Genomic DNA, 25,803 nt, shown 5'->3' on the forward strand with positions numbered 1-25,803 from the left:
CCTCATACCGCCACCTTGTGGTTAAAAAGTAATGTTACCTCAAGCACACACTTCTGTGGAGACCATATTCTTCTGTACAGTCATATGACTGGAATAAACGTACGCTGTGTCTGAAATGGTTCCCTATTCACTCTTCCCTACACTCTATACAGTGTACTATTATGGAACACAACTGAGGAGGGGAGTGGACGACTTTGGACGCTAAGTATTTTAGCATTGATGCCTTGTTCTCTAATGTAGAAGGAAATGTGTCCCATGACCTGGGATAGACTAGGCCTTACAGAAAGTGAAACATCTGGAAGGTTATCAATAAACCTACATGTTGTGGAGGATGTTATAATACACTTGATGTGATATTGAACTACACAACTCTTTGCAGTTGTATAACATCAGATAATTCCTGCAGGAACTCAATGTAAGGCCCTGGTAGTCAATAAATTCTAACATTATAAATAATGGGAGGAAACCCACACCTGTATGTTATACTCATTCATTAAACACAGACTGATATATTTCAAGTGTTTATTTCTTTTCATTTGATGATTATAACTGACAACTAATGAAAACCCCACATTCAGATTCTCAGAAAATTTGAATATTACATAAGACCAATGCAAAAAAAGGATGGCCAACTGAAAAGTATGAACATGAAAAGTATGAGCATAGATTTTCTATGGGGGTTAAGGTCAGGGGAGTTTGCTGGCCAATGAAGAACAGGGAGACCATGGTCTTTAAACCAGGTACTGGTATCTTTATCACTGTGTGAAGGTGCCATGTCCTGTTGGAAAATGAAATCTGTATCTCCATGAAGTTGGTCAGCAGCAGGAAGCATGAAGTGCTCTAAAACTTCCTGGTAGACGGCTGCATTGACCTTGGACCTCAGAAAACACAGTGGACCAACACCAGCAGATGACATGGCACCCCAAACCATCACTGACACTGGACCACAATCAACATGGATTCTGTGCCTCTCCTCTCTTCCTCCAGACTCTGGGACCTTGATTTCCAAAGCACTGACTCCAGCTGCAGTCCAGTTTTTGTGAATCTCCCCCACATTTTTGAATGGGTTTTGTTTCACAATCTTCTCCAGGGTGCTGTTATCCCTAATGCGTATACACTTTTTACTACCACATCTTTCCCTTCCCTTCATCTCTCTATTAATGGTCTTGGACACAGAGCTCTGTGAACACCCAGCCTCTTTAGCAGTGATCTTTTGTGTCTTCCCCTGCTTGTGTAAGGTGTCAGTGGTGGTCTTTTGGACACCGTGTGAAGTCAGCAGTCTTCTCCATGAGTGTGGAGCCTACAGAACTAGACTGAGAGACCGTTTAAAGGCCTTTGCAGGTGTTTTGAGGTCATTATCTGATTACAGTGTGGCACCAGGTGTTTTCAATATTCAACCTTTTCACAATATTCTAATTTTCTGAGAATCTGAATGTGGAGTTTTCATTAGTTGTCAGTTATAATCATCAAATTAAAAGAAATAAACACTTGAAATATATCAGTCTGTGTGTAATGAATGAGTACAATACACAAGTTTAACTTTTTGAATAGAATTACTGAAATAAATCAACATTTTCATGATATTCTAATTTTATGACCCACATCTGTACATGGAACGAAGTATGCAGAGCATCTTATGAAATAAAGTCTGTAACTGAAAACCTTCTAAGTGCATCTGTGTGGTCAGAGGAGCTGATTAAAAGGACTATGAATGCAGAAACAAGGAGGTCATTTTAATGTCATGTCTGAGTGGTGTATGTTTGTGTTTATATTGAAATGTAGAAAATGCAATGTGTTCGCCATAAAAAACATTTTAGACGTAGATGCAAAGTACTATTAAAGGATTTTATTAACTCTTTTGAACAAATGGCAAAATCAACAGTTCCAACTTAACGTCCAACCACCAAACCACCAAATCATGTCAATCATGGAAATCCTTCATTCATTTCTAAAAGGAGATGAGAGTGCAATAACCACTGAGCATAAAGAAGAGTCCGTCCAGTTTCTGCTGATCTCAGATCAGTCATTACTCAATACTCGGACTGATGAGTGGGGGGCGAGGCTCTGTATAATCGCTGCTGGACCAAAAACTCCAAAATGGTCATGTCAGGAGAAAGTTTATAAAATTAATTCTTGACTTGATTTGGAAATTAATATATTTTTGAGACGTCTGAATTTTATAATTGTTATGTAACAAAGGGCAGTGCTTTCAATGGAATAAAGGAGTAAAAACTGAAAGAGGATCTACAAGGTTTTGAGGCTACAGCAATGGTTTCCAGGCAACATTCACCTGAACATGGAAACACACTTAGGCTGTACATGAGGAAACTCTCAGACACTGACAGAAGGGAATTTACTGCTGACAAAGATACAGTGAAAGGCTGGTTACCCATTCTCACAGGGCTGGGTAATTATATCTACTGTTAAATTAGAGCAATGAATGAATACTCAATGTCAACGTCAATGAATCAAAAACTCATTATAGTCTTTGTATGTTTTTAAAAGGGCCCATATATATATATATATATATATATATATATATATATATATATATATATATATATATATGTATATAAGCAGTCCCAACATTTCTTTATCCCTTAAAAAGCCTAAACTGTGCCCTATTCATTATATAGTGCATTAATTCATTAATTTGGGGTTCCTCCATTTTGTAGTAGTGTCTGAAAACAGTGGACAACTTTCAGTGCATTCAAACAATCCCACAATGCACTGCAAAAAGTAGTGTACAACCCATGTACACTAGCAGATATCAGATTACCCAGAATCCACTGCTTTGTTTGGCAAAAATCCACATGTGGTAGAGTTCAAAACCATTCACTCCCCTCCTGAATTCAGGTCCCTACAAGTGTGCACTATGTAGTGAGTGATACACGGAATAGTGAACATGGAGCCATTTCTGACACAGGGTAGGTTTGTTACTGTCTTCTACGGCTGATAAATGAAGGCTGGTCTGACTGGCTGCTCTGTGTTGGTCTTAGTTCTAAAACAATAGTCAGAGCTGAAATACTTCTCATAACTTCAGTGTCAGGAGGGCAAACCTGCTGCAGGCTGAAGAGGTGATTCTATATAAATAACTATTTTGTTTGTTTGTTTATTGCACCATACAGACGGTAATGTTGTAAAACACGTTTTTTCTTTCAGTTGCCATACTGGACGGTTTGGACCGAGGAGTGAGCTCCAAGCCTTTCTTTTCCGTAGTTTTTGTCACTGCTAATTCCACTCATTAGCTAGGACTCCTCTAATGCTAAAAATGCTAACAGCCTCTGATGCTAAAAAAAAAACAAAAAAAAAAAAAAAAAAAACTGGGAAGGCATCACATGCTTCCTCCAAGACACATGAAATCAGACACTGCTTTTTGTCGAACTGCTGCCAAAACATCTTGGGACAGCCCAACATGTTTGGAGGAGAATACTAATATGCTCTGTTGTGTTGGCTAACAGAAGTCTGCTTTGGTTAGCATCACCCTGAGTGATAGGAGGGAGAGAGGGAGGTCAAGCCTATCCTCCCACAGAGAGCATGGCCACTCATTCTCTCCTGGATACATTGCCACCAGGGATTGAAGTCAATTTACAGCTGACGTGGGCCAGTGTTTAGACAGTGTGGTCTACAGCACTGTGCAAAAGTCTTAGGCATATAAGATGTATCATGTCTGTTGTGTGCGTTTAGAATAAATCTAAGAAAAAAGTAGCGGCTAGCATAAAGATCAAGGTTTGTTTTCTGATATTCTCCTTGGTCGTATGATTTTTTTTATGACCAGCACCTTTAATTTTACATAATGAAGACTTGACTAACCAAACTAGGTACTGGATGATCACCATGCAAAACTGGACTGCCATGAGGAGAGGTTTGGAAAGAATTAAACGAACAGATTCATACTGAAAACCACCATGTACATATTCATTTTGCTTTTTATTTATTTATTGATTTATTTTTCGAACCCAATGAGTACTCCCCAGATAAACATCTTTTTAATGCCATTTTCTCAGGTGCCTAAAATCTTGGCACAGCCCAGTATTGTGTGTGGCTTTTATCCAATACCTAGTTTAGCTAATCAGTGCTTCATTATGTAAAATCAAGTGCGCTGGCAAAAAAAAAAAAAAAAAAATCATACAATCAAAGAAAACATCTGGAAACAGACTTAGTTCTTCACACTAGCTTCAAAACGTATACTTTCTACAAGAAAATATTTCTTGCATTTCATTCATTATCTGTAAGCTCTTATCCAGTTCAGGGTCGCGGTGGGTCCAGAGCCTACCTGGAATCATTGGGCGCAAGGCGGGAATACACCCTGGAGGGGGCGCCAGTCCTTCACAGGGCTATTCTTGTATTTATGTTGTTTTATTTATTCTAATTAAATGTAATTTTGTACGAACACTACAAAGATCTTAGGAGCCAAAGAGTTTTGTACAGTAGCGTATACGCTGTGGAAGTTTAATTATGTCGGCGTGCTATTTCTAAAAAAGTGAAAGTACGTTAATTCATGATATCAGCTTTTTAAATGGTGCAGGTCTGGTTCTTTTTGTCTGGAAAAAAAAAAGAGATACTGTGATGTACATTGCATGTGTGGGCATTTCTTAAAGTATCATGATATAATTTTGCAATAATCGCCCACCCCTGAATTTCACGCTTACAGAACACTTGTCCATAATTTTACATTTCAGCACTTTGCATCTTGAATGAATCCAGTTTTCTGTGTGTTTCCAACACAGAAAATCATTTCCTACAATCGCTTACAAAGGTTAACAACTATAAGTTACTGTTGACCATTTTGAAGGGCAAGAACTGATCTAGAATTCTCACTCTTAAACTTTATTAAAGCTGTTTCTGAACTCACACTGAAAACCAAAATATTCAGAGTGGCTTATTTCTCCTGCTGAGAACTTCACTGAAAATCCTAACCAGGCGAGGTGTTATTCGCACGGCAGAATGGGCACCAGAGAGACCGCGATCTAGTGCCACATTTAAATATTCAAAAAGTGGAGGTTAACACAGATATGACGTGAGAACATGATTTTACTGAAGACATGGCTCAGTCAGTTTCACTCAGCCCTTCTCCGAAGCAACTCCGAGAACACACAGCCAAACACACTTACTCTTTTTCTAAGGGAAAGCGCGTCATTGTTTTATTACATGTACAACAATGTACACAAATTTGAAGCAAGGTCACACAAGAGACCAGTAGTAGCCATAAAGAGGTATATCTGTGTGGTTACAGTAGCACGTCACCTTTTAACCTCTCCTCCTGTACACAGGGCAAGCGTGAGAGGTCGAAGACTTCCCTCGGCGTTCACTTCAGAAGTAGCGAACACTCCAATGGTGCTGTTTTCAAAACGCATCCAAGGAATGTGGGCACATCTCTGATCGCTGACCCCTTGCGTAGGCACTCATTCATTCCAGTATTAATACTTTTTCCTCCGCAGTCAGCCCTTTGAGAGAGACAGATGTACAAAAATTCCTACAGGAGCAAGAGGAAAAAACAGACATTTCCCTGATCTCAGAAATTAAGATGCTTGTTTTATTCGGAAACTAAACGTATCCATTTCCCTCAGTCTGTGTTCGAGTCTGTGTCATCGTTTATGTAGTCCTCCTCTACAGGGGTCGCCCCGATCTGGGTGCCCCACTCGTCCTCATCGTATTCTATACTGTCATTGTCCTCCAGAAGCTCGTTATCAGGCTCTGGCCTTTCTGCTGCCCCTGCAGGCCCTGCCTCTGCCCCGCCCCCTCCATCAAACTCAGCCCCTCGCTCCTCCCCGGCTGGCGCGTACCCATTGTTGTTGGAGAAGGGAGCGCGCTCCCGGCTGTCCTCCTCCACGTAAACTTTCTGGTGGCACATGGGGCAGGTGTCCTGGATGTAGAGCCATTTGCGGAGGCAGAGGGCATGGAAATAGTGCCGGCATGGTGTGATACGCGCAGAGGCCGTGAACTCCTGATAACAAATGGCACACACGTCCTCCACGTCGTGCAGCTCCGAGCCCTTCACCTCCGGAAGGGAGTTTATCTTCTTCACGGCTGTGCGGCGGTTGATGAAGGTCTTCCAACCGTTCTTGGCCTACAATAAATTAATTAATCAAATAATTAAAGAAAATACAGCAGCAAATAAATAACCCATAGTAGTAAATAAACATTACAAAAAAAGAAAAAATCATAATTTTACAATAGGTTTGTACTATGTTTTAAAGCAAATCTGTTCATTAAATATATGCTCAGCTAGAGCTGCTCTTAGTGGAAGCATCTAGGATCAACAACAACAACCATACAAGCTCACAGAATGGTGCTGAGCCTCTAAATCCATCCCCGGCTTCAGTATGAACTACTGAGCTCTGTACTGCCTTCGGGACCAACATCAGCGGAAGAACTGTTCACGGGGAACGTCATGGTTTGGGTTTTGGAGCAAGAAATCTATAACTGGATGAGTGTAAAACACACTCCCACTAGAATCCGGAACAGCAGAAATATGTTCTCCATTGCACCATCTGGCAGTCAGACAAGAGAAGCCAGGCAAAGCCTACCGGCCCGAGTGTATAGTGAAGTGTGTAAAGGAAGTGTGTGTGTGTGTGTGGGGGGGGGGGGGGGGGTCCTCATAGCGTTTATTGGCCCTGTTAATCTCAGTGAAGGTAAATCTTATAGAGAATGACGTGCTCTCACAATAAATCTGTGGTTCAGGCAGTAGTTGCTGATCAACAGAAAAATGCATGGAGAGAACTAGTAGAAGGCCATTTTCTTCAATGCAAATTAAATGTTTTAAATCATATGGTATTTATCACTACACCACTATATCACAATATCACAATACAGAATTAATTAGTTAAAGAATTGTTTAACTACATGGGTATTAATAAATATATTACTGTCAGATCCTAAACAGTGTTTTTTCATTGCAGTTATTTTTTTAAAATATTTGTTATATTGAGGTTGCTGTTACTCTCATTATTAGTTATGCGTAGGATGTATACGTCTGTTAAATATTAGTGCTATCCCATAATTTATTTTTAGAATTTTTTTTTTCATTCAGGCAATCTTCAGGCTCACGGTGCGGCTTTGTTCACTAGCCTCGGGTTAAACAGAGCTTTGGAGGTGGTCTAATTTAAGGTTCACACAGGCTTCATTCGTACAAGGACTTTTATGTTGACGAGCCTGAACATGGGTGGAGTGGGGGAGGAGTTTGAGAGCAAAAAGCTATTTTAGCACTGGAGGGCCTGAATATGAACAGAATAGCGTTACTTTTATCGATAGCCTACATTTATCCAAAAAAAACACACTCAGAATCCGAATCTCAAAATTAAAAACTGAATACCTACACAAAGAACAAATATCCGCACAGCCTATATTTGTTCGGAGACAGCCCTATTAAATGACTACACAATTATGATCACTGTTTATGAAACAGGCCCTGAAGAGGTGTTTATTGGAGGTTGTATCAGGCCCAGACATTTCATATCGGTGCACGAGTGTGAGTATCCCTTTAATCCAAATGTCCTAACCCTTACCTGAAGGTAGATGTTGAAGTAGGCGTGGAGGCACATCATGCAGGCACGGATCTTGCTTCCCGACTCAAACATCATGGTGTAGGCGCCGTTCCCAAACATGACCACGCCGAAGACGAACTCAATCACGTTGCCTGTGGAGCGCACATAGTAGACGTAGTCGTCCAGCTTCTCCCAGAGCACGTTGTAGTAGCCATCGATCATGAAGAGGGCATAAACAGTCAGCGAGACCAGCACCTTCAGGCACAGCTCCACACAGAAGGCAGTGACGGCAAACAGCCATGTGTTGAGGGCGTAGTGTTTCCACAGCAAACGGCTGAGCAGCACTGGAAGGACCAGCAGCCCCAGAGACACCAGCAGCACGGGGAGGTGGCGACGGGCTGAGGGGACGTGAGAGGCGCTCAGAGACATCAGCACGGGGTCCGTCATGCCATGGATGAAGTGCAGGACGGCTGTGAGGAGGAGGCACATGTTCCTGCTGAGACGCACCAGCCGCTCCTCCGGGTCCAGGCCGCTCAGACCCGTCTGCAGGGCCAGGATGAAGAACAGCACAGGCGCCACGAAGCCCAGGCGCTTGTCCTCCTCTTCTGTGGAGCCGATGAAGGCCAGGATGCTGTTAAAATGGGTTCGGATTAGATTCGATTTCATCAGATTTATTCTCACATCACAGTTTAGTACAAATCTGATGCGCTGAGCGTCCCCAGTGGCAAGGATCAGTGCAATCAATGTGATTAACCACCAATAATATCAATTATAGTAGCAAAAACACTACAGATTTGTAAATTACCAATAAAATGTAATCGAACTAAATGTTGACACAATATCTAAGGCTTCAATGTCTTGACTGAATAATCATGAAGTCACAAAATGTAGCCCACGTAAAAGTAATAATGCCAATTACCTCAGACCCAGATAATGTGCGATGGAGGAGATGACAGCACTCATGCCCAACACGGTCAGTGTAGAATCACAGCCGCTGATGATTAAGTTACTGCAGAGGTCCCAGAAAATGTCCCAGGTCAGATAGGACTGCTCTCCGCCACTCTCCAGCCTCGCTGCCTTTACCATATACACCAGAACCACAGCCTGAGCTGTCATCCGGGTGAGCCAGAAGACCCGCAGCACGTCGGGGAAGCGAATTCTCTTCCAGGTGTCCTCCAGTAGCAGCTGCAGGCCGTAGATGCGGTACATGTGGCGCACCAGCAGGTACACGTAGCGGCAGGAGTAGTAGAACCACTTGAGGCGCAGCAGCAGGCACACGGCTGTGTTGAGGGCCAGCACCGTGCCTGAGGCCACGGCCACGAGCTGTCGCACGTCCAGAGGCAGCTCCATGACGAGGCCAGAGAGAGGCAGCAGGATGTCCAGCACCACGAGAGCAGCACAAAGCGAACGGACATTCAGCAGCACCACGTAACCCGTCCCAAACAGCAGCTGCACAACGGCCATCCCCAGCCACAGCGTGGGCCCGTTCCGCGGCACCAACCGGAAGCCTAGGGCCGCCTTGTAGTAGGCGCTATAGAAGTCTATATGAGACGTGGCATAGTAGTTTATTAATGCCGCCACGGCCCCCAGCAGCACAGCAAAGAACAGAGTGTAGAACTTGAACAGCGACTTCTGGGAGAGCACCAGCACTACACTGCACACCACAATACCTGAAAAACACAGGAGAAAGAAAAACAATACATGAGGAACATGGTCCAAATATAACTCACATCTCAGGCTAACGTTCACATTACAAGCCTCATTATTCAATTCCATTTTTTTTTTCTCAGATCAGACCTGGGTCTCTTATTGGTTCACATTAATAAATAATTAATAAATGTGAATTAACCTGTCCCTGAAATGGCATGTATGCTTGCAATGATATGTTTACCAATGCAGCTCTGTCCAAAATAGGTCCCTAAGCCCCGTGTAATGCACTATGTAGGTCCTTAAATAATGGCTTCTACACCCAGGTACTGCACATCACGCCTAACACAAGTCCGTTTATATTCAGCTATCACGGGCATGGCTCATTTTCTAACATTCTGTGCATCGTTTAGATGCAGGAGCCATAGTTTAATCACCGGAACATTTCGATGTGTAGGACACGTGGAGTCATTTGAGACACAGCCCGCACGTCAGTGCCGGTAATGGCTGAAGATGCATGTGTACACGCAGAAAGACCCTTGAACCCACTTCAACCCGGCAATGTTAACACAGCCCAGTGTACATTAATTATATAGGTACACAAAGGCATTCTATATTTCCATTGATTTGTCGTATTTTCAGAACTGTAACAAGATCTCTAGTATTCATAAAAGACACATTTCATGAAAAGAAAAAGGCCTGAAGTAATCACTTTCAAAAGAATTACAAAAATAAATGTGTAAGGCCATCGTATTCTCCACAATTCAGAGATTAAATTGATTTGACTGTCAAATCAATATCTGCAGACACATTTATTGAGATTCAAAAAACAGAATGTTTCAGGCTGTGTTGGACTACTGTGCTACAATGTCTGCCGCAGTCACACAGCTCCAGGGACCTGGAGGTTGTGGGTTCGATTCCCGCTCCAGGTGACTGTCTGTGAGGAGTGTGGTGTGTTCTTTCTGTGTCTGCGTGGGTTTCCTCCGGGTGCTCCAGTTTCCTCCCACAGTCCAACAACACACGTTGGTAGGTGGATTGGCGACTCAAAAGTGTCCGTAGGTGTGAGTGAATGTGTGTGTGTGTGTTGCCCTGTGAAGGACTGGCGCCCCCTCCAGGGTGTATTCCTGCCTTGCGCCCAATGATTCCAGGTAGGCTCTGGACCCACCACGACCCTGAAATGGATAAGCGCTTACAGATAGTGGATGAATGAATGTAATTCAACCCTACTGGAAAATAACAACGTGTCTAATACAAATGCACAGATATGAATTCTGCATAAATTCTGATAGACAATGTTTCTTGTACGTTTCAGCTGATGCCACTATATAAGCATTTATACAATTATTACGTACATTTTCACAGAAACCTAGGCTACACGGTTTATTCTCCACACTTCAAACGGGAATCAGATTCAAGACATTCTCCATACTTAACTAAACAAACTAATATCATGACATTTCTGTACTTATATATTGCAAAGCAGGAGCCCTGAAGGTGATAAATATAAAAACATACGCCCTGCTGCTCACAGTTAACCACAAAACAACAGACTTACATTTGATGCAAAAAAGTAAATAAATAAAAACATACAAACAAATAAAAAAATTAAGAGGACAGAGTGGGTTTTGGCAGCAAGACTGTAGTTGAGATAAGTGCATCTGAGATATCTGGCCACGTAGATTTGGGAAATTTAATGATATTGTATCTTTAACATAAAAACAACGTGTAGTTATTGTGTCTTGACGTATCCTACTGTGATTGTTTTGTTATATCATCCATCTCACTGATACAACCAGCAGGAACCCTGAAGATTATACAGATTAAAACAACCTGAGGCTGTGTAATAAGGCTTCCCCTGTTGCATATCAACCAAAAATACCACAGGAAAACAAAAAAGCACAAGAAGCAAGGCCTCTGCTGGGAATGCAGTTGTCTGATGTAGATATGATAAGCTGAGAAACACACAGTTGGTTAGCAGGGAAAGAGATAAGTGCAGAGGAGAAGAACAAACCATTTTAAAAAATAAATAAATAAGAGGCCAAGTAGTGGTTGGCAATAAGATGATATTTAAGTGTAATTGTGAATAATGTTAATGTGATAAATATTTCTGGGCATATTGTGATGGACTGTCATAACTATCACACAATCTCCCATTCTCAATTGTTTAACTGCAGTTTCAGCGTTTCATATATTTAAGGTGAAACAAATAGGATTTAAACCTAGCGAGGGTTAAACTGCGGAGCTGAGACAATGTCTAACATAAAGGTGTCTAACACAGGTTACCCTGGTGTTCACTGTACAATAAAACGGTCTCACACGATTCCTTTATATCACACTGTAGCTGAGACCTATGACATTACACACTTAAAGGTCACTCATGGTCAAACAGTTCTTGTACATGTAGTATTTATAATTTCAGATTCATTTCCTCCACAGAGAGATTGTGAAGATTACTTTATGGTCTAAACTCATCTTTACCGAGAAACGCCATGGTCTTACACAATCCAACTTTTCTAGCCTTTCATTTATTTAATCTTGTGCAGTTGGCTGCAGTAAGTCACGTGTGTCTACTTGAGTTTGTGACTGTCTCAAGTCGAGCCACTGAATACTAGTTCCCTAAAGCGCTTAGGGCTTGAGCTTTCATAGTTACATACAATAAGCAAAAAGTAAAGCCAATTAAATTCATTCATTCATTATCTGTAAGCACTTCTCGAGTTCAGGGTCACGGTGGGTCCAGAGCCTACCTGGAATCATTGGGCGCAAGGCGGGAATACACCCTGGAGGGGGCGCCAGTCCTTCACAGGGCAACACAGACACACACACATTCACTCACACCTATGGACACTTTTGAGTCGCCAATCCAACTACCAACCTGTGTTTTTGGATTGTGGGAGGAAACCGGAGCACCCGGAGGAAACCCACGCAGACACAGGGAGAACACACCACACTCCTCACAGACAGTCACCCAGAGGAAACCCACGCAGACACAGGAAGAACACACCACACTCCTCACAGACAGTCACCCGGAGGAAACCCACGCAGACACAGAGAGAACACACCACACTCCTCAGACAGTCACCCGGAGGAAACCCACGCAGACACAGGGAGAACACACCACACTCCTCACAGACAGTCACCCGGAGGAAACCCACGCAGACACAGAGAGAACACACCACACTCCTCACAGACAGTCACCCGGAGGAAACCCACGCAGACACAGCGAGAACACACCACACTCCTCACAGACAGTCACCCGGAGGAAACCCACGCAGACACAGAGAGAACACACCACACTCCTCAGACAGTCACCCGGAGGAAACCCACGCAGACACAGGGAGAACACACCACACTCCTCACAGAGAGTCACCTGGAGGAAACCCACGCAGACACAGGGAGAACACACCACACTCCTCACAGACAGTCACCCGGAGGAAACCCACGCAGACACAGGGAGAACACACCACACTCCTCACAGACAGTCACCCGGAGGAAACCCCACGCAGACACAGAGAGAACACACCACACTCCTCACAGACAGTCACCCGGAGAAAACCCACGCACAGACAGAGAGAACACACCACACTCCTCAGACAGTCACCCGGAGGAAACCCACGCAGACACAGGGAGAACACACCACACTCCTCACAGACAGTCACCCGGAGGAAACCCACGCAGACACAGAGAGAACACACCACACTCCTCACAGACAGTCACCCGGAGGAAACCCACGCACAGACAGAGAGAACACACCACACTCCTCACAGACAGTCACCCGGAGGAAACCCACGCAGACACAGCGAGAACACACCACACTCCTCACAGACAGTCACCCGGAGGAAACCCACGCAGACACAGCGAGAACACACCACACTCCTCACAGACAGTCACCCGGAGGAAACCCACGCAGACACAGAGAGAACACACCACACTCCTCACAGACAGTCACCCGGAGGAAACCCACGCACAGACAGAGAGAACACACCACACTCCTCAGACAGTCACCCGGAGGAAACCCACGCAGACACAGGGAGAACACACCACACTCCTCACAGACAGTCACCCAGAGGAAACCCACGCAGACACAGGAAGAACACACCACACTCCTCACAGACAGTCACCCGGAGGAAACCCACGCAGACACAGAGAGAACACACCACACTCCTCAGACAGTCACCCGGAGGAAACCCACGCAGACACAGGGAGAACACACCACACTCCTCACAGACAGTCACCCGGAGGAAACCCACGCAGACACAGAGAGAACACACCACACTCCTCACAGACAGTCACCCGGAGGAAACCCACGCACAGACAGAGAGAACACACCACACTCCTCACAGACAGTCACCCGGAGGAAACCCACGCAGACACAGGGAGAACACACCACACTCCTCACAGACAGTCACCCGGAGGAAACCCACTCAGACACAGAGAGAACACACCACACTCCTCAGACAGTCACCCGGAGGAAACCCACGCAGACACAGGGAGAACACACCACACTCCTCACAGAGAGTCACCTGGAGGAAACCCACGCAGACACAGGGAGAACACACCACACTCCTCACAGACAGTCACCCAGAGGAAACCCACGCAGACACAGGGAGAACACACCACACTCCTCACAGACAGTCACCCGGAGGAAACCCCACGCAGACACAGAGAGAACACACCACACTCCTCACAGACAGTCACCCGGAGAAAACCCACGCACAGACAGAGAGAACACACCACACTCCTCAGACAGTCACCCGGAGGAAACCCACGCAGACACAGGGAGAACACACCACACTCCTCACAGACAGTCACCCGGAGGAAACCCACGCAGACACAGAGAGAACACACCACACTCCTCACAGACAGTCACCCGGAGGAAACCCACGCACAGACAGAGAGAACACACCACACTCCTCACAGACAGTCACCCGGAGGAAACCCACGCAGACACAGGGAGAACACACCACACTCCTCACAGACAGTCACCCGGAGGAAACCCACGCAGACACAGGGAGAACACACCACACTCCTCACAGACAGTCACCCGGAGGAAACCCACGCAGACACAGAGAGAACACACCACACTCCTCACAGACAGTCACCCGGAGGAAACCCACGCAGACACAGGGAGAACACACCACACTCCTCACAGACAGTCACCCGGAGGAAACCCACGCAGACACAGAGAGAACACACCACACTCCTCAAAGACAGTCACCCGGAGGAAACCCACGCAGACACAGAGAGAACACACCACACTCCTCAGACAGTCACCCGGAGGAAACCCACGCAGACACAGAGAGAACACACCACACTCCTCAAAGACAGTCACCCGGAGGAAACCCACGCACAGACAGAGAGAACACACCACACTCCTCAGACAGTCACCCGGAGGAAACCCACGCAGACACAGGGAGAACACACTACACTCCTCACAGACAGTCACCCAGAGGAAACCCACACAGACACAGGGAGAACACACCACACTCCTCACAGACAAGTCACCCGGAGGAAACCCACACAGACACAGGGAGAACACACCACACTCCTCACAGACAGTCACCCGGGGGGAAACCCACGCAGACACAGGGAGAACACACCACACTCCTCACAGACAGTCACCCGGAACGGGAGCCAATTAAATTGCAAATAGTAATTTTTATTCATTCATGTGGCAATAATTTGTTAGTTAAAATGTAATGACAATGTCTGGCCTAATATTGTGGACATTGTCTGTGTGTAAACAATGCCATCAGTACGTTTGATTACATAGAAAGCGTAGTCAGTCCTGTTTCAATGGATTTAGTGAAGTGACAAAATATCACAGGCACTGTGTATAGAAAATGCGTTGAGTATCATGACACAGTTTGTTTGGCCTGTATTGCCCAACCCTTAAAGCCAAGGTTGTTTGCTGCCCCAAATCGGCTTTGAGGCTAAAGTCGGCTAGTGTTTCACCAGTCTGGTCTCTTTCCACATCTGCTTAAAGGGCTTACAACTTATTTGGCAATAATAAATGAATTTGTTATCCAGATATTCCGTAAAAACAGGTCGATAACGCGAAGTAAATGTCTTTTTTTTAATCTTTTAAACCTGTCAATTAAAAGTCAAAACAAAGCTGCTCCTGTTAAGTGTTTAAACCCGATATCTACGGCGGGATATAACGTGTGTAAACTTGAAATACACAAACCACTGTGGATATTTAATGTTTTACTTTTAAGAACTCTTATCACCGCAGTTTTAAAGCTGTAAAGCGACACGTGTCACTGCTCTGCTGATGTGATGTAACTTCGCTACTCGGGCTAAACAAACACCTATGCTACATTTCCGTTCCACCTTAAACATCGCAGCAGTTCCACTGCTAGCACTTGTCAGTTCTGGCTCAGCCAGAGGGGAGCTGCTGTAGTATTTAAGATGGAACGGAAACTCCAAATGCCAACTTGTTTCGTTTCTGTAACAGAGCTCAGGAATACAAATGCTTCGTCATTTAAGGTGGAAAGGAAAGTCTGATTAAGTAAATTAACGTTGCCCAGTTTCGGTTTCTTCAATCGTAGACACCAGAATAACTGCTGCACCACGGAACACGATTTTTTTAAGAAAACAGCGTAGACCCCAGAACGCAGCTTAGCTAACTGCTGCACTATTTAAGGTGGAATGGAAACTGGAATATCGAGCCAACTTCTGATTCATCCTGATCTGCTGTTGGAACATATAGGGCTAAATGAATTCTGCACCGTTTAAGGTGGAACGGGGTTGTCTAAATACGCTTACAACTTTTAAGGTGGAACTGGAGCCAACTTCAGTTGATGTTGGTGTACTATAAAAATGAAAGCGCACCAACAAAGCTAAGACTGCCGCACCATTTAAGGTAGTACGGGAACGTCGACTTTTGAGCAGGGGTTTAATGCTGCTGAGTGTCACTTAGGATTGGATAAACCTATGGAAGTGTTTGAGCGGTGAGCGGTGTGTATCTTTACCCAGGACACGGCCCGTAATCCTGGCGGCGGTGCCCGTCCAGTCCGCCGCGGGTTCAGAGTACGAGTTCAGGATGGCGTCGATTATAAAGATACACGGGACCCGCAGAGCCACGTCGAGAGCCACCCGGGCACCACTGGACGCCATCCCGGCGTTGTGTGTGAGCTGTTATAGCCGTTGTGAAGCTCCTCTCTCCGTTGGACGAGTCTGTCTCAGCGCCGCTGCTGTGGCTGTGTGTCAAGAACCGGTGCTGGGCACATGCCCGTCCTCATTTCACTCCCCAAAGATCACGGACACTTAATGTACAATATGGATCTATTTATTTAAGCTCTTATCCCGTCGAAATCATATGAATATAATCCATTTCTCAACCACTCTCTGCATTAATGTACGCTAATCTGATCCGTCCACTGCCCAGCAGTCTCTACCGGCCGCCATCTCTGCTCTCTGTTGCTATGCGAGGAACGCGGAAGCCCTGTACGTCATCGCGTCTCCAACGCAACGTTAGCTAAACGTAGCATCGGCTAATCACAACAAACAACACATAAAAAAGATTAAATCAATTAAGAATTCAATGTTTTAAATGTAAACTGACCACATAATTTACAAAATAAAGAAGACAAGAATGACTGTCATGTTGTTACATTTGACAGGGTGATCAATGACCACTTAAAATTAATTTATATAATATTATTAATGAAATAGTATTATTTTGATCAACATTTTGTGTGTAAGATGCTTCAAAAATAAAGCCTACTTTTATTTCATTCCATTCATTATTTCCCATATCCAATGCAACACATTAGCCAGCTAAACAAGTAAATAAATTATGGAATTGAATTAACTAATTTCCTATATATGCACACACACACACACACACACACATATATTTTGACTTGTCTAAATTATTTAAATCTTAAGATGGTGCAATATAAATCCATTCTGAGGTACATTTTAATCTATTATTATTATTATGTCTTGCATTGACACTTTGATTTCTTAAAGTACTTATTTGTTTGAGTAGTACTTGTAGGAGTGTTTTTTTAAACTATATATTTCATTTCCATCCTGATTCTCACCTTATTAATACTAATATCACTACTACTACTACTAATACTAATAATAATAATAATAAAAGGCCAAGTCGAAAAATTTAAAATTAATCAGTAAATCAACTGGAATTAAACAATTACACAACCAAGACATTTTGTGCAACCATTTGCTACCCATTAACTACAGTAAGTTGTTTGGGAGTAACAGTTGGAGACATTAAAATACACAGGATAACGTGTGACATTTTAAGTAATGTGTTTTATTAAAATAAATTAAGCCTCATTTGTTCAGCACATGGTTTGCACTGTGAATATTTACATAATGAGAGAGAGATTTGGGTATCACCAATAAAATGTATCGACTTAATGAATATCATCACAAGGCCTCCTTATTATCATGATGAATTTAGTTAATCAGCTTCCAGTGAAAAACACTTTTACTGTGTTGTTGTAAATGGTGTTGGCCATTTCCGCTGGGTCTTCATTCCTCACCGCGGCCATCACTTCCAGCACTTGCCTATAAACAATACAATGAAATAAAAAAATAAACGCATAAAATATGTAATTAATAATACTCATATCTGCATTCATAGAAATTTTATTTCTATTCCTAATCATGTCACAGAACCCAAGAGTTTTTAAATCCAGTGCTGGAGATCCACAATTCTGCATAATTTAGAGTGAAGCAAAAAAAAAAGTTGTCAGCCAATACAATGACAACTAGTGGCTTGGATGCATCTGAGATTCTATAATAAACATGAACATGACTGGACCCCTAACAGCAACCTGATGTGTAAACTGGTTCATTCAGAGACTACAAAGCAATTTGATTCTTCATGTGAGTCAAACTTTATGAATTTAAATATATTGTGTGCTGCATTTTGGTGGTAAAATGACTGATTGCTCCTTTGACACTGAAAGCTAGATATGAAAACAGTTCTTAAACATAGCAACTGGGACTCATTCCAATAATGCTAGCTGTGCACTGTACAAACACACTTTCAAACGTTTTTAGACCAGGTTTTCTGGTCACAAAAAAATTTTCAATTCCATGGCCATAATTACAGCGTTAACTGAACTCTCCACTAAAAATAGGTTTGAGATTTAGAATCAGGATTATACCTTAGAAGTCACAGTTTACGGCAATGAGAGTTCAATGAAAAGAACAAAGCCTTTCTGCAGAAAATGCAGATGCTAAACTGTCTGTCCATACCACATCAATACTGGAGGAGATATTCTATTATTTAGACATACTTACATATTTTATGTTAATGTTCATTTGTGTGTGTTCTATCAAAAATGGTTGAAACAGTGCATTGTAAATGTAATTCACTGTAACTTTAGAGAGTATAGCTAAAATGAAAAAAGAAAACGTTTATAGTTAACCTTTTTCAGGAAAACTGTCCAACTAAAATATATCTGGATAACATTTATGGATTTGGTGTCTCAACATGCCATGCATTTATTTGTCATGATGATGCAATTCTGTTCTGTGACCTACATGATATGACAAGGTTCGTTCCTGTCCTTCAAACAGTGGCCTGACTCCCACTTCTTCTTGGTGGGAAATGTAGTTTTTATGAACTTTGATCCCGCATGAGTGTTTTTGATACCGCACCATGGAGCGTCTGAGAGAGATGAAAAGTGGGATGAGAATGAGACGAGGGTTTGAGTCACACTGAAAGATTCAGGTATAAAAGCTTTACTCATCTTGAGTCAGACCTATTGCTGTTCTGAATAGAACACAAACTACATCAAATTAGCAGAAGTCTAACAAGTTTGATCAGACCTGTCTCAATCATGAGTCTCTCTGTGGGAATAGATTTCATGGCCTCAAGGTTTGCCTCAGTCTTCAAGGAGCTGGAATTAGAAGGAAGAAAGGGATATTAGTGAGAATCATCCCTACATAGGAGAGGACATCGTCTTTCCCACTCAGGGAAGATAAACTATATTGATCCCAAATTGTAATGCAGATGTTCCAGTGCAACAATATATTTAGTACATACAGTTTAACAGCACGTACAGTAGGACAAGATATCCCTGAATCCATGGATCAAAACATTAAGCTGTCTGTAAAGGCGTCATATGAATAACCTCCATCCACGTGAATATCTGGGTTCATTTTCTCCAACAGATCACGGTCCTGAGCGCTGTGTATCTGTGTGAGAGCCCCATACCAGCCTCTCTTTCTTTCTCTATCCCAACCCTCTCTCCCTCTGTCCTTGTTGCTGTTTGGTGGTCTGTCCGTCAGTAGATACCAGGGTAAACAGATACCTCTGCTGGCCAGGAGGCCCAATCAGATTTCCTATTGGTTCCTATCACAATCTTAGACTCTATGCTCATCTGCTCACCAGCCGTTGATGCCAATATAAAGATCCAGGTCTATAAGTGCAGCAGCATCTTCTTTGGTCCCATCAAATGAGTGAACCTACAAAACGAGAGTACTTTAGTTAGAGTGGTAGAAAAATAACATCAGCACACAAGAGTGCCTTACTAAGAAAGACAAAAGATATTCTTCACTTACCACGCCTCCTACACATCTGTCTCGGTTCCTTTTCATAATGTCTGTGGACATGAGAGAGGAAAAGGGAGTTCGAGAGAGAGAAAGGAAAACACAGGAAAAGAGACAGAGGGTGAGAGAGGGACAGAGTCAAAGAAAGAGAGTGAGACAGACAGACAGACAGACAGACAGACAGACAGAGGTACAGAGAAAATTCGCTGTTTAACCTTAGATTAGGAAGTTGATATCAAAGTTTTATCTTGCACAACAAAACAAAAGTGACACACAGAAAGCTGCTTATTCAGTAAAGGGCTGAACCTACCTAGAAATTCTGTGTGTGAGTTTCTGCAGTGGAGGAACATGGGCAGCTTGGTCTCTTCTGCCAAATCAAACTGCTTCTCAAAATATCTGTTCACAGACGAAGACGTTGAAGAACTGAACTTCCCACAATCTTAAAAATCAAGGGATTTTATTGCCTAATTTTTATTTTCTAAATGAGTGTGTTAAGGGTATGAGTGACTGGGTGAATGTGTGAAATTGTCCACAGGTGTGTGTGTGTTTGTAGGTTAAACATTCATTCATTCATTCATTATCTGTAACCCTTATCCAGTTCAGGGTCGCGGGGGGTCCAGAGCCTACCTGGAATCATTGGGCGCAAGGCGGGAATACACCCAGGAGGGGGCGCCAGTCCTTCACAGGACAACACACACACACACACACACACACACACACATCTACGGACACTTTTGAGTCGCCAATCCACCTACCAACGTGTGTTTTTGGACCGCGAGAGGACACCGAAGCTGTAAGTCAATCAATCAATGAAACATTTATTTACATGGCTTTTTACAACTGACGATGTCACAAAAGTAAGTGACTGGGTGAGTGTGCAAAACCATCCACAGGTGTGTGTGTGTGCGAGTAACTGGGTGAGTGTGTGAAACTGTACAAAACACTGTACTAAAGCAATTTTTTATTGCATTAGGAGTAATTCTAACTGATCTGTTTTCTCATTTCAGCCTCTACTCTAGGAGACATAAGAGGAGCTACTTACTTCAGCTGCGTCTCTTTTGGACAGAACTCCAGTCGGTCAAAATCTGAGATGCAAAAAATAAAGAAGAGCCACAGAGTAAACACCTCGTCTCATTAGTGCAATCCTCAGCTGAACACTTTACACTTTACATTACTCAATAATACACATTCATTATTCATTTACAAGTTTTTCTTCTGCATTTCTGTACCCCTCCCTCCATTTTACACCCAGAACATCCTCTGTTTTTCTGGGAAAGGCTTTAGACCAGATGCTGAAAGATCTGATTGCTTACATGCTCTACAGTGCAATGCTGGAACACAGGTGACTTTAAGTTAAAGGGCAGCTGTTAGAAATGTTCCACACTATTAGCCATTGTTCGGTTTCCATAATGGGTGCACATTAAAGTAACAGATCACCCCCATATTGGGACGTACAGTGTAGGTATTGTATGGTGATATCAGAGTGAACAGTGCTTTGTAAGGTGTTACGTGGCTTACCCAGACCACACTCTCCAATGGCCACTACTTTCCCTCGGTTATTGATAGCCAGTTCTCTGAGTGAAGCAAAGTACTGCTCCTCTCCTTTCTCTTCAAACTCGGAACAGCGAGTCGGGTGGCAGCCCACTGTGCTGAAGAACTCCTCTAGAGAAACAGACAAAAAGTGGAATTAATTCCTGGGAAATGGATATTGATTGTATCCTGTCAGTCGGCTCATAATTAACCTCTTCTCCTTTGACCCGCATCATTTTATTCAGGAACCTAAGCCTTGTTTTCACAGGATTGATTTAGTTCACCTAGTTATCCTTGATGTTGTGTTACCTCCTGTGGCTGAATGCTGCTTGCTTCCCTTGGCTACAGTAACTGTGGTCCGGTGTTGATGCAAGAAGATTAGTTTTGAGACTCAACCCCAACCCATCCCAAAGGGCCTGAATGGAGCACCATCACTTCAGAGAACGTGAAGTGGCCCACTGGTGGGTAATACCCTCGTAGCATGGTGAAACTCCACAACGTACCAAATTCATGTCATACCTTTCTATGGAGATGAAATGAAATGGAGGACAGTGCTGTTCCCACCGCCCCAGATTTCCTGCCAGTCTTGGGAATCAAAACAACGACCTGTCAATCCTAAGCCATCAGGCCACGGCTGCCCCCAGACGACACAAACTCTAGGACTGAATAATGACTGCACCGTGAAGCTGAATTCACCACAAACCTTTGAACATCCAATGAAGCGTAACCAGACTCGACTCTCGACTAGACATGCGTATAATACTCTGTATTGTGTATTTTGGGAAATAACAGGTTTGGAAAAGAACGGAAAGCCGCGCACTGTCAAAAAGTCGCCCAGACTTTTGTGCAATATTATCACAGAGTGGTGTGCAACCAGGGGCCGACAGCAACAGAAGGCTAGCTCTCTCCACGCAGTGACAAGGGGTTTGCAGTACTGCACCCAGAATATTACAGACCCAGGGCAAGAATAGAGCAGATTGGGTTCACTGTGGTCCCCAAACAGGGGCATCGTTAGACCTCTACGACTGAGAAGAGGCGTACCCCTGGGCATCCCAGTCCCAAAGGCAGCAAACGTCTGTGCATTTTTAAAAATGTTAAACATTGTTACTTCGACTAAGGAGGGGATAGACTCAACAAAAGCAGTTAAACTGAGCAATATTTAACGATCACATCAGCAAGATCCAACAGGTTTTGTGATAAACGTTTAGTGAACAGGAACTTAGTGGACGTTCATAGAGACCCGATGATGAGAACATTACTTATAGTGAACTACTGCTAGCTAGTGTTGTACACAACGCTATATTAATACGTAGTGAACAAATAAGCAGGTCTAACTCTGAAACTGTATTTTATATTTGAGTCAGTAATAATTTACTAACAGTGTGAAATCTCGCGGCCTGTTGTTACCGATGCTCTTTTGCACCTGTGATGTTTGTAAATGTGCAACCCGTCTATTAGCATCATTTAAAACACCTGTCTGAAACCAGAGAGGGTTTGAGCTACAGACTGTGTTCTAAGCACAAATTAAAAATAGGTTTATAAAGAGGTCCATGTAAATGACTAAATGTGTTACACATGAGCAGAGAAATTCATTGCTTCATCTAAGAAGTGCACAGTGTGTGCTGTTTGTTACCCACCTCGGGTTCGTGCTAGCTCCAGAGCCTGTGTGCTGTCCTCCACATTTCCCCCAGTGATCATGAACTAAAAGAAATCAAAGGACATTTAAAACTGCATTATTTAAACCTAAAAACCCCAAACCCCAAACCTTAAAGACAGCAGTACCTTTTCAAGCCCAACTTTCAGAGCTCTGTCAATGATCTGATGGAAATCATCTGTGGAAATAAATAAGAGACACACTTTAGGATGATGTGTGTGGTGTTGAACAACGATGATAATCAAAACGTACTCTTTATAGCTTACCCTCGTGCTTTTGGTTTCCTCTGTACACTCCTCTAAACATGGGGTCCGTGAGGTTAATGCCTATATCTGCAGACAAGAAGAGGGAAAACCAGTGACCATTTATGGCAGTTGGCAGAGACTCTTTTTCAGAGCGACGGAGCTTGATTTTGATCATGTTACAGATGTAGGTGAGTGTGCTTTTAATGTGAGTCCTGCCTGAAGACTCTTCCTGGTACAGTGCCATGTGATTAACCGAGGAGGACACTGAACCCCAGTCTACCACTTAGAGGTCTGTGTTTCTCACTATAAACCCATGTACCAATAAACCCATTTAAGCACATATGAGTCAGTATTAAGCCCCTACTGAACAGAAATAAAGTTATATCCTCATTTTCTTTTCATGATTTTCAAAGTCTGGAAGCTCTCAGTTTCATCTAAACACCTCCAGGTGTTTCTAACTCTGGACTTCTTACTGTGCCTTCACAACAGGTGGTTGATCTTTCAGCATGGCTACCTCCAAACTTTGGAACTCTCTTCCTCCTGTTCTTCATAACTTCATAACATTCATAATTTGTTTTATCTTTTTTTCTTTCCCTCTGCTGTGAAGTCAAACGTCTTTTGCTTTGTGAAATGCTCTATATTAGATGAACAAATTATTATTATTCATTCATTCATTATCTGTAACCCCACACCACACTCCTCACAGACAGTCACCCAGAGGAAACCCACGCAGACACAGAGAGAACACACCACACTCCTCACAGACAGTCACCTGGAGGAAACCCACGCAGACACAGGGAGAACACACCACACTCCTCACAGACAGTCACCCGGAGGAAACCCACGCAGACACAGGGAGAACACACCACACTCCTCACAGACAGTCACCCGGAGGAAACCCACACAGACAGAGGGAGAACACACCACACTCCTCACAGACAGTCACCCAGAGGAAACCCACGCAGACACAGGGAGAACACACCACACTCCTCACAGACAGTCACCCGGAGGAAACCCACACAGACACAGGGAGAACACACCACACTCCTCACAGACAGTCACCCGGAGGAAACCCACACAGACACAGGGAGAACACACCACACTCCTCACAGACAGTCACCCAGAGGAAACCCACGCAGACACAGGGAGAACACACCACACTCCTCACAGACAGTCACCCGGAGGAAACCCACACAGACACAGGGAGAACACACCACACTCCTCACAGACAGTCACCCAGAGGAAACCCACGCAGACACAGGGAGAACACACCACACTCCTCACAGACAGTCACCCGGAGGAAACCCACGCAGACACAGGGAGAATACACCACACTCCTCACAGACAAGTCACCCGGAGTGGGACTCAAACCCACAACCTCCAGGTCCCTGGAGCTGTGTGACTGAGACACTACCCGCTGCACCACCATGCCGCCCAAATTATTATTAATTTTAAGGAAATAAATACTACCCAGTGTTGCCTTAAAGACTAGGGAATCCACCATCCTGATGATTCATTCATCCATTATCTGTAAGTGCATATCCAATTCAGTCATGGTGGGTCCAGAGCCTGGACTACACCCTGGAGGGGGCGCCAGTCTTTCACAGGGCAACATAGACACTCACACCTACGGACACTTTGGAGTCACCAATCCACCTACTAACGTGTGTTTTTGGACTGTGGGAGGAAACCGGAGCACCCGGAAGAAAACCCACACAGACACAGAGAGAACACACCACACTCCTCACAGACAGTCACCCGGAGGAAACCCACACAGACACAGGGAGAACACACCAATTCCTCACAGACAGTCACCCGGAGGAAACCCACGCAGACACAGGGAGAACACACCAATTCCTCACAGACAGTCACCCGGAGCGGGAATCGAACCCTGTGTGACTGTGACACTACCTGCTGCCGCCCCCATCCTGATGATTAATTATGTCTCAATCCAATTCAACCCAAAGGTATTGGCTGGACGTCCACCACTTCACAGAAGGCTGTTCCACTGCTACAGCCTAATGCTGGGGGGCGTACACGCTTGTTATTGGAGGTCCAATTTCATTTCATTACACAAAATGAATGCGCAGAGGAATGTCTGTTTTCACAGTACACCCAGCAAAAATGAGCTGAATTCAGCAGTGATTAGATTCAGTGATTACACAGAATGTTAAATAACATAATAGGAATGTCCCTTTAAAGGTGGGCACTGTGAAAATAGCCCATGCTGTCAGGGTTTGTAAGCATGCGTCACCTGTTTCCTTCAATTTTATGAATGAACACAGCTTGTATTCTCTGAATGCCACCACAGTCTTGTTTTTAATAGCTCTAGATATAAAGCCAGCGGTGCTTTTCTGACTCCTACCTATGAATTTGAAGTTGGCCATGGTCAGTCTAGCAACAGCAGCAGCACAGCGACTAAACACACAGGCAAGTTTCACCATATCCAGAACCGTAATAACTGCAATTAACGACCATACCAAAATCAAGAAGGCTTTCAGTGCCCACTACAAAACACATATGAAAAGTACTCGGTGAGAGATAACATTATTGCAATATTTTAAGTCCTAAAAGAGATTTTGATGCTGTGATATACGACTTTAATGTTCCGCTTTTTGACTGCACGCGTTTTCTATCGTTAATACGGTAATGCCATAACAGAGAGAGGGTTTCCAGGGAGATATTCTACTCGGTGTAAAATAAAACC

At 43.7% G+C, this 25,803-nt stretch overlaps 2 protein-coding genes across 5 annotated transcripts; both read right to left on the reverse strand.

Annotated features, from left to right (window-relative positions):
• Positions 1-2,604: 2,604 nt before the first annotated feature.
• Positions 2,605-16,609, reverse strand: rnf139 (ring finger protein 139). Its single transcript, XM_066669712.1, has 4 exons — positions 16,106-16,609; positions 8,407-9,157; positions 7,509-8,118; positions 2,605-6,070 (listed from the first exon to the last, which is right to left on the reverse strand). Exons 1-4 carry the CDS (start codon positions 16,248-16,250, stop codon positions 5,567-5,569), a joined length of 2,010 nt encoding a protein of 669 aa, XP_066525809.1. The 5' UTR covers positions 16,251-16,609; the 3' UTR covers positions 2,605-5,566.
• An 809-nt stretch (positions 16,610-17,418) lies between these two features.
• On the reverse strand, positions 17,419-25,661 carry tatdn1 (TatD DNase domain containing 1). 4 transcript variants are annotated; one of them, XM_066669448.1, is made up of 12 exons: positions 25,462-25,661; positions 23,118-23,183; positions 22,980-23,029; positions 22,835-22,898; positions 21,186-21,329; positions 20,710-20,752; positions 19,978-20,063; positions 19,680-19,720; positions 19,507-19,583; positions 18,945-19,015; positions 18,657-18,783; positions 17,419-17,672 (listed from the first exon to the last, which is right to left on the reverse strand). In XM_066669448.1, the coding sequence occupies exons 1-12, from the start codon at positions 25,538-25,540 to the stop codon at positions 17,570-17,572; spliced, it is 951 nt and encodes a 316-aa protein (XP_066525545.1). In that variant the 5' UTR covers positions 25,541-25,661; the 3' UTR covers positions 17,419-17,569. The 4 variants fall into 4 exon arrangements, with proteins under 4 accessions (XP_066525545.1, XP_066525548.1, XP_066525546.1 ...); XM_066669451.1 differs by lacking the exon at positions 25,462-25,661 and adding an exon at positions 25,351-25,373; XM_066669449.1 differs by lacking the exon at positions 25,462-25,661 and adding an exon at positions 25,008-25,115.
• Between the last annotated feature and the right edge of the window lie 142 nt (positions 25,662-25,803).

This window comes from Hoplias malabaricus, chromosome 4, assembly GCF_029633855.1.
Source record: "Hoplias malabaricus isolate fHopMal1 chromosome 4, fHopMal1.hap1, whole genome shotgun sequence".
Taxonomy (NCBI): domain Eukaryota; kingdom Metazoa; phylum Chordata; class Actinopteri; order Characiformes; family Erythrinidae; genus Hoplias; species Hoplias malabaricus.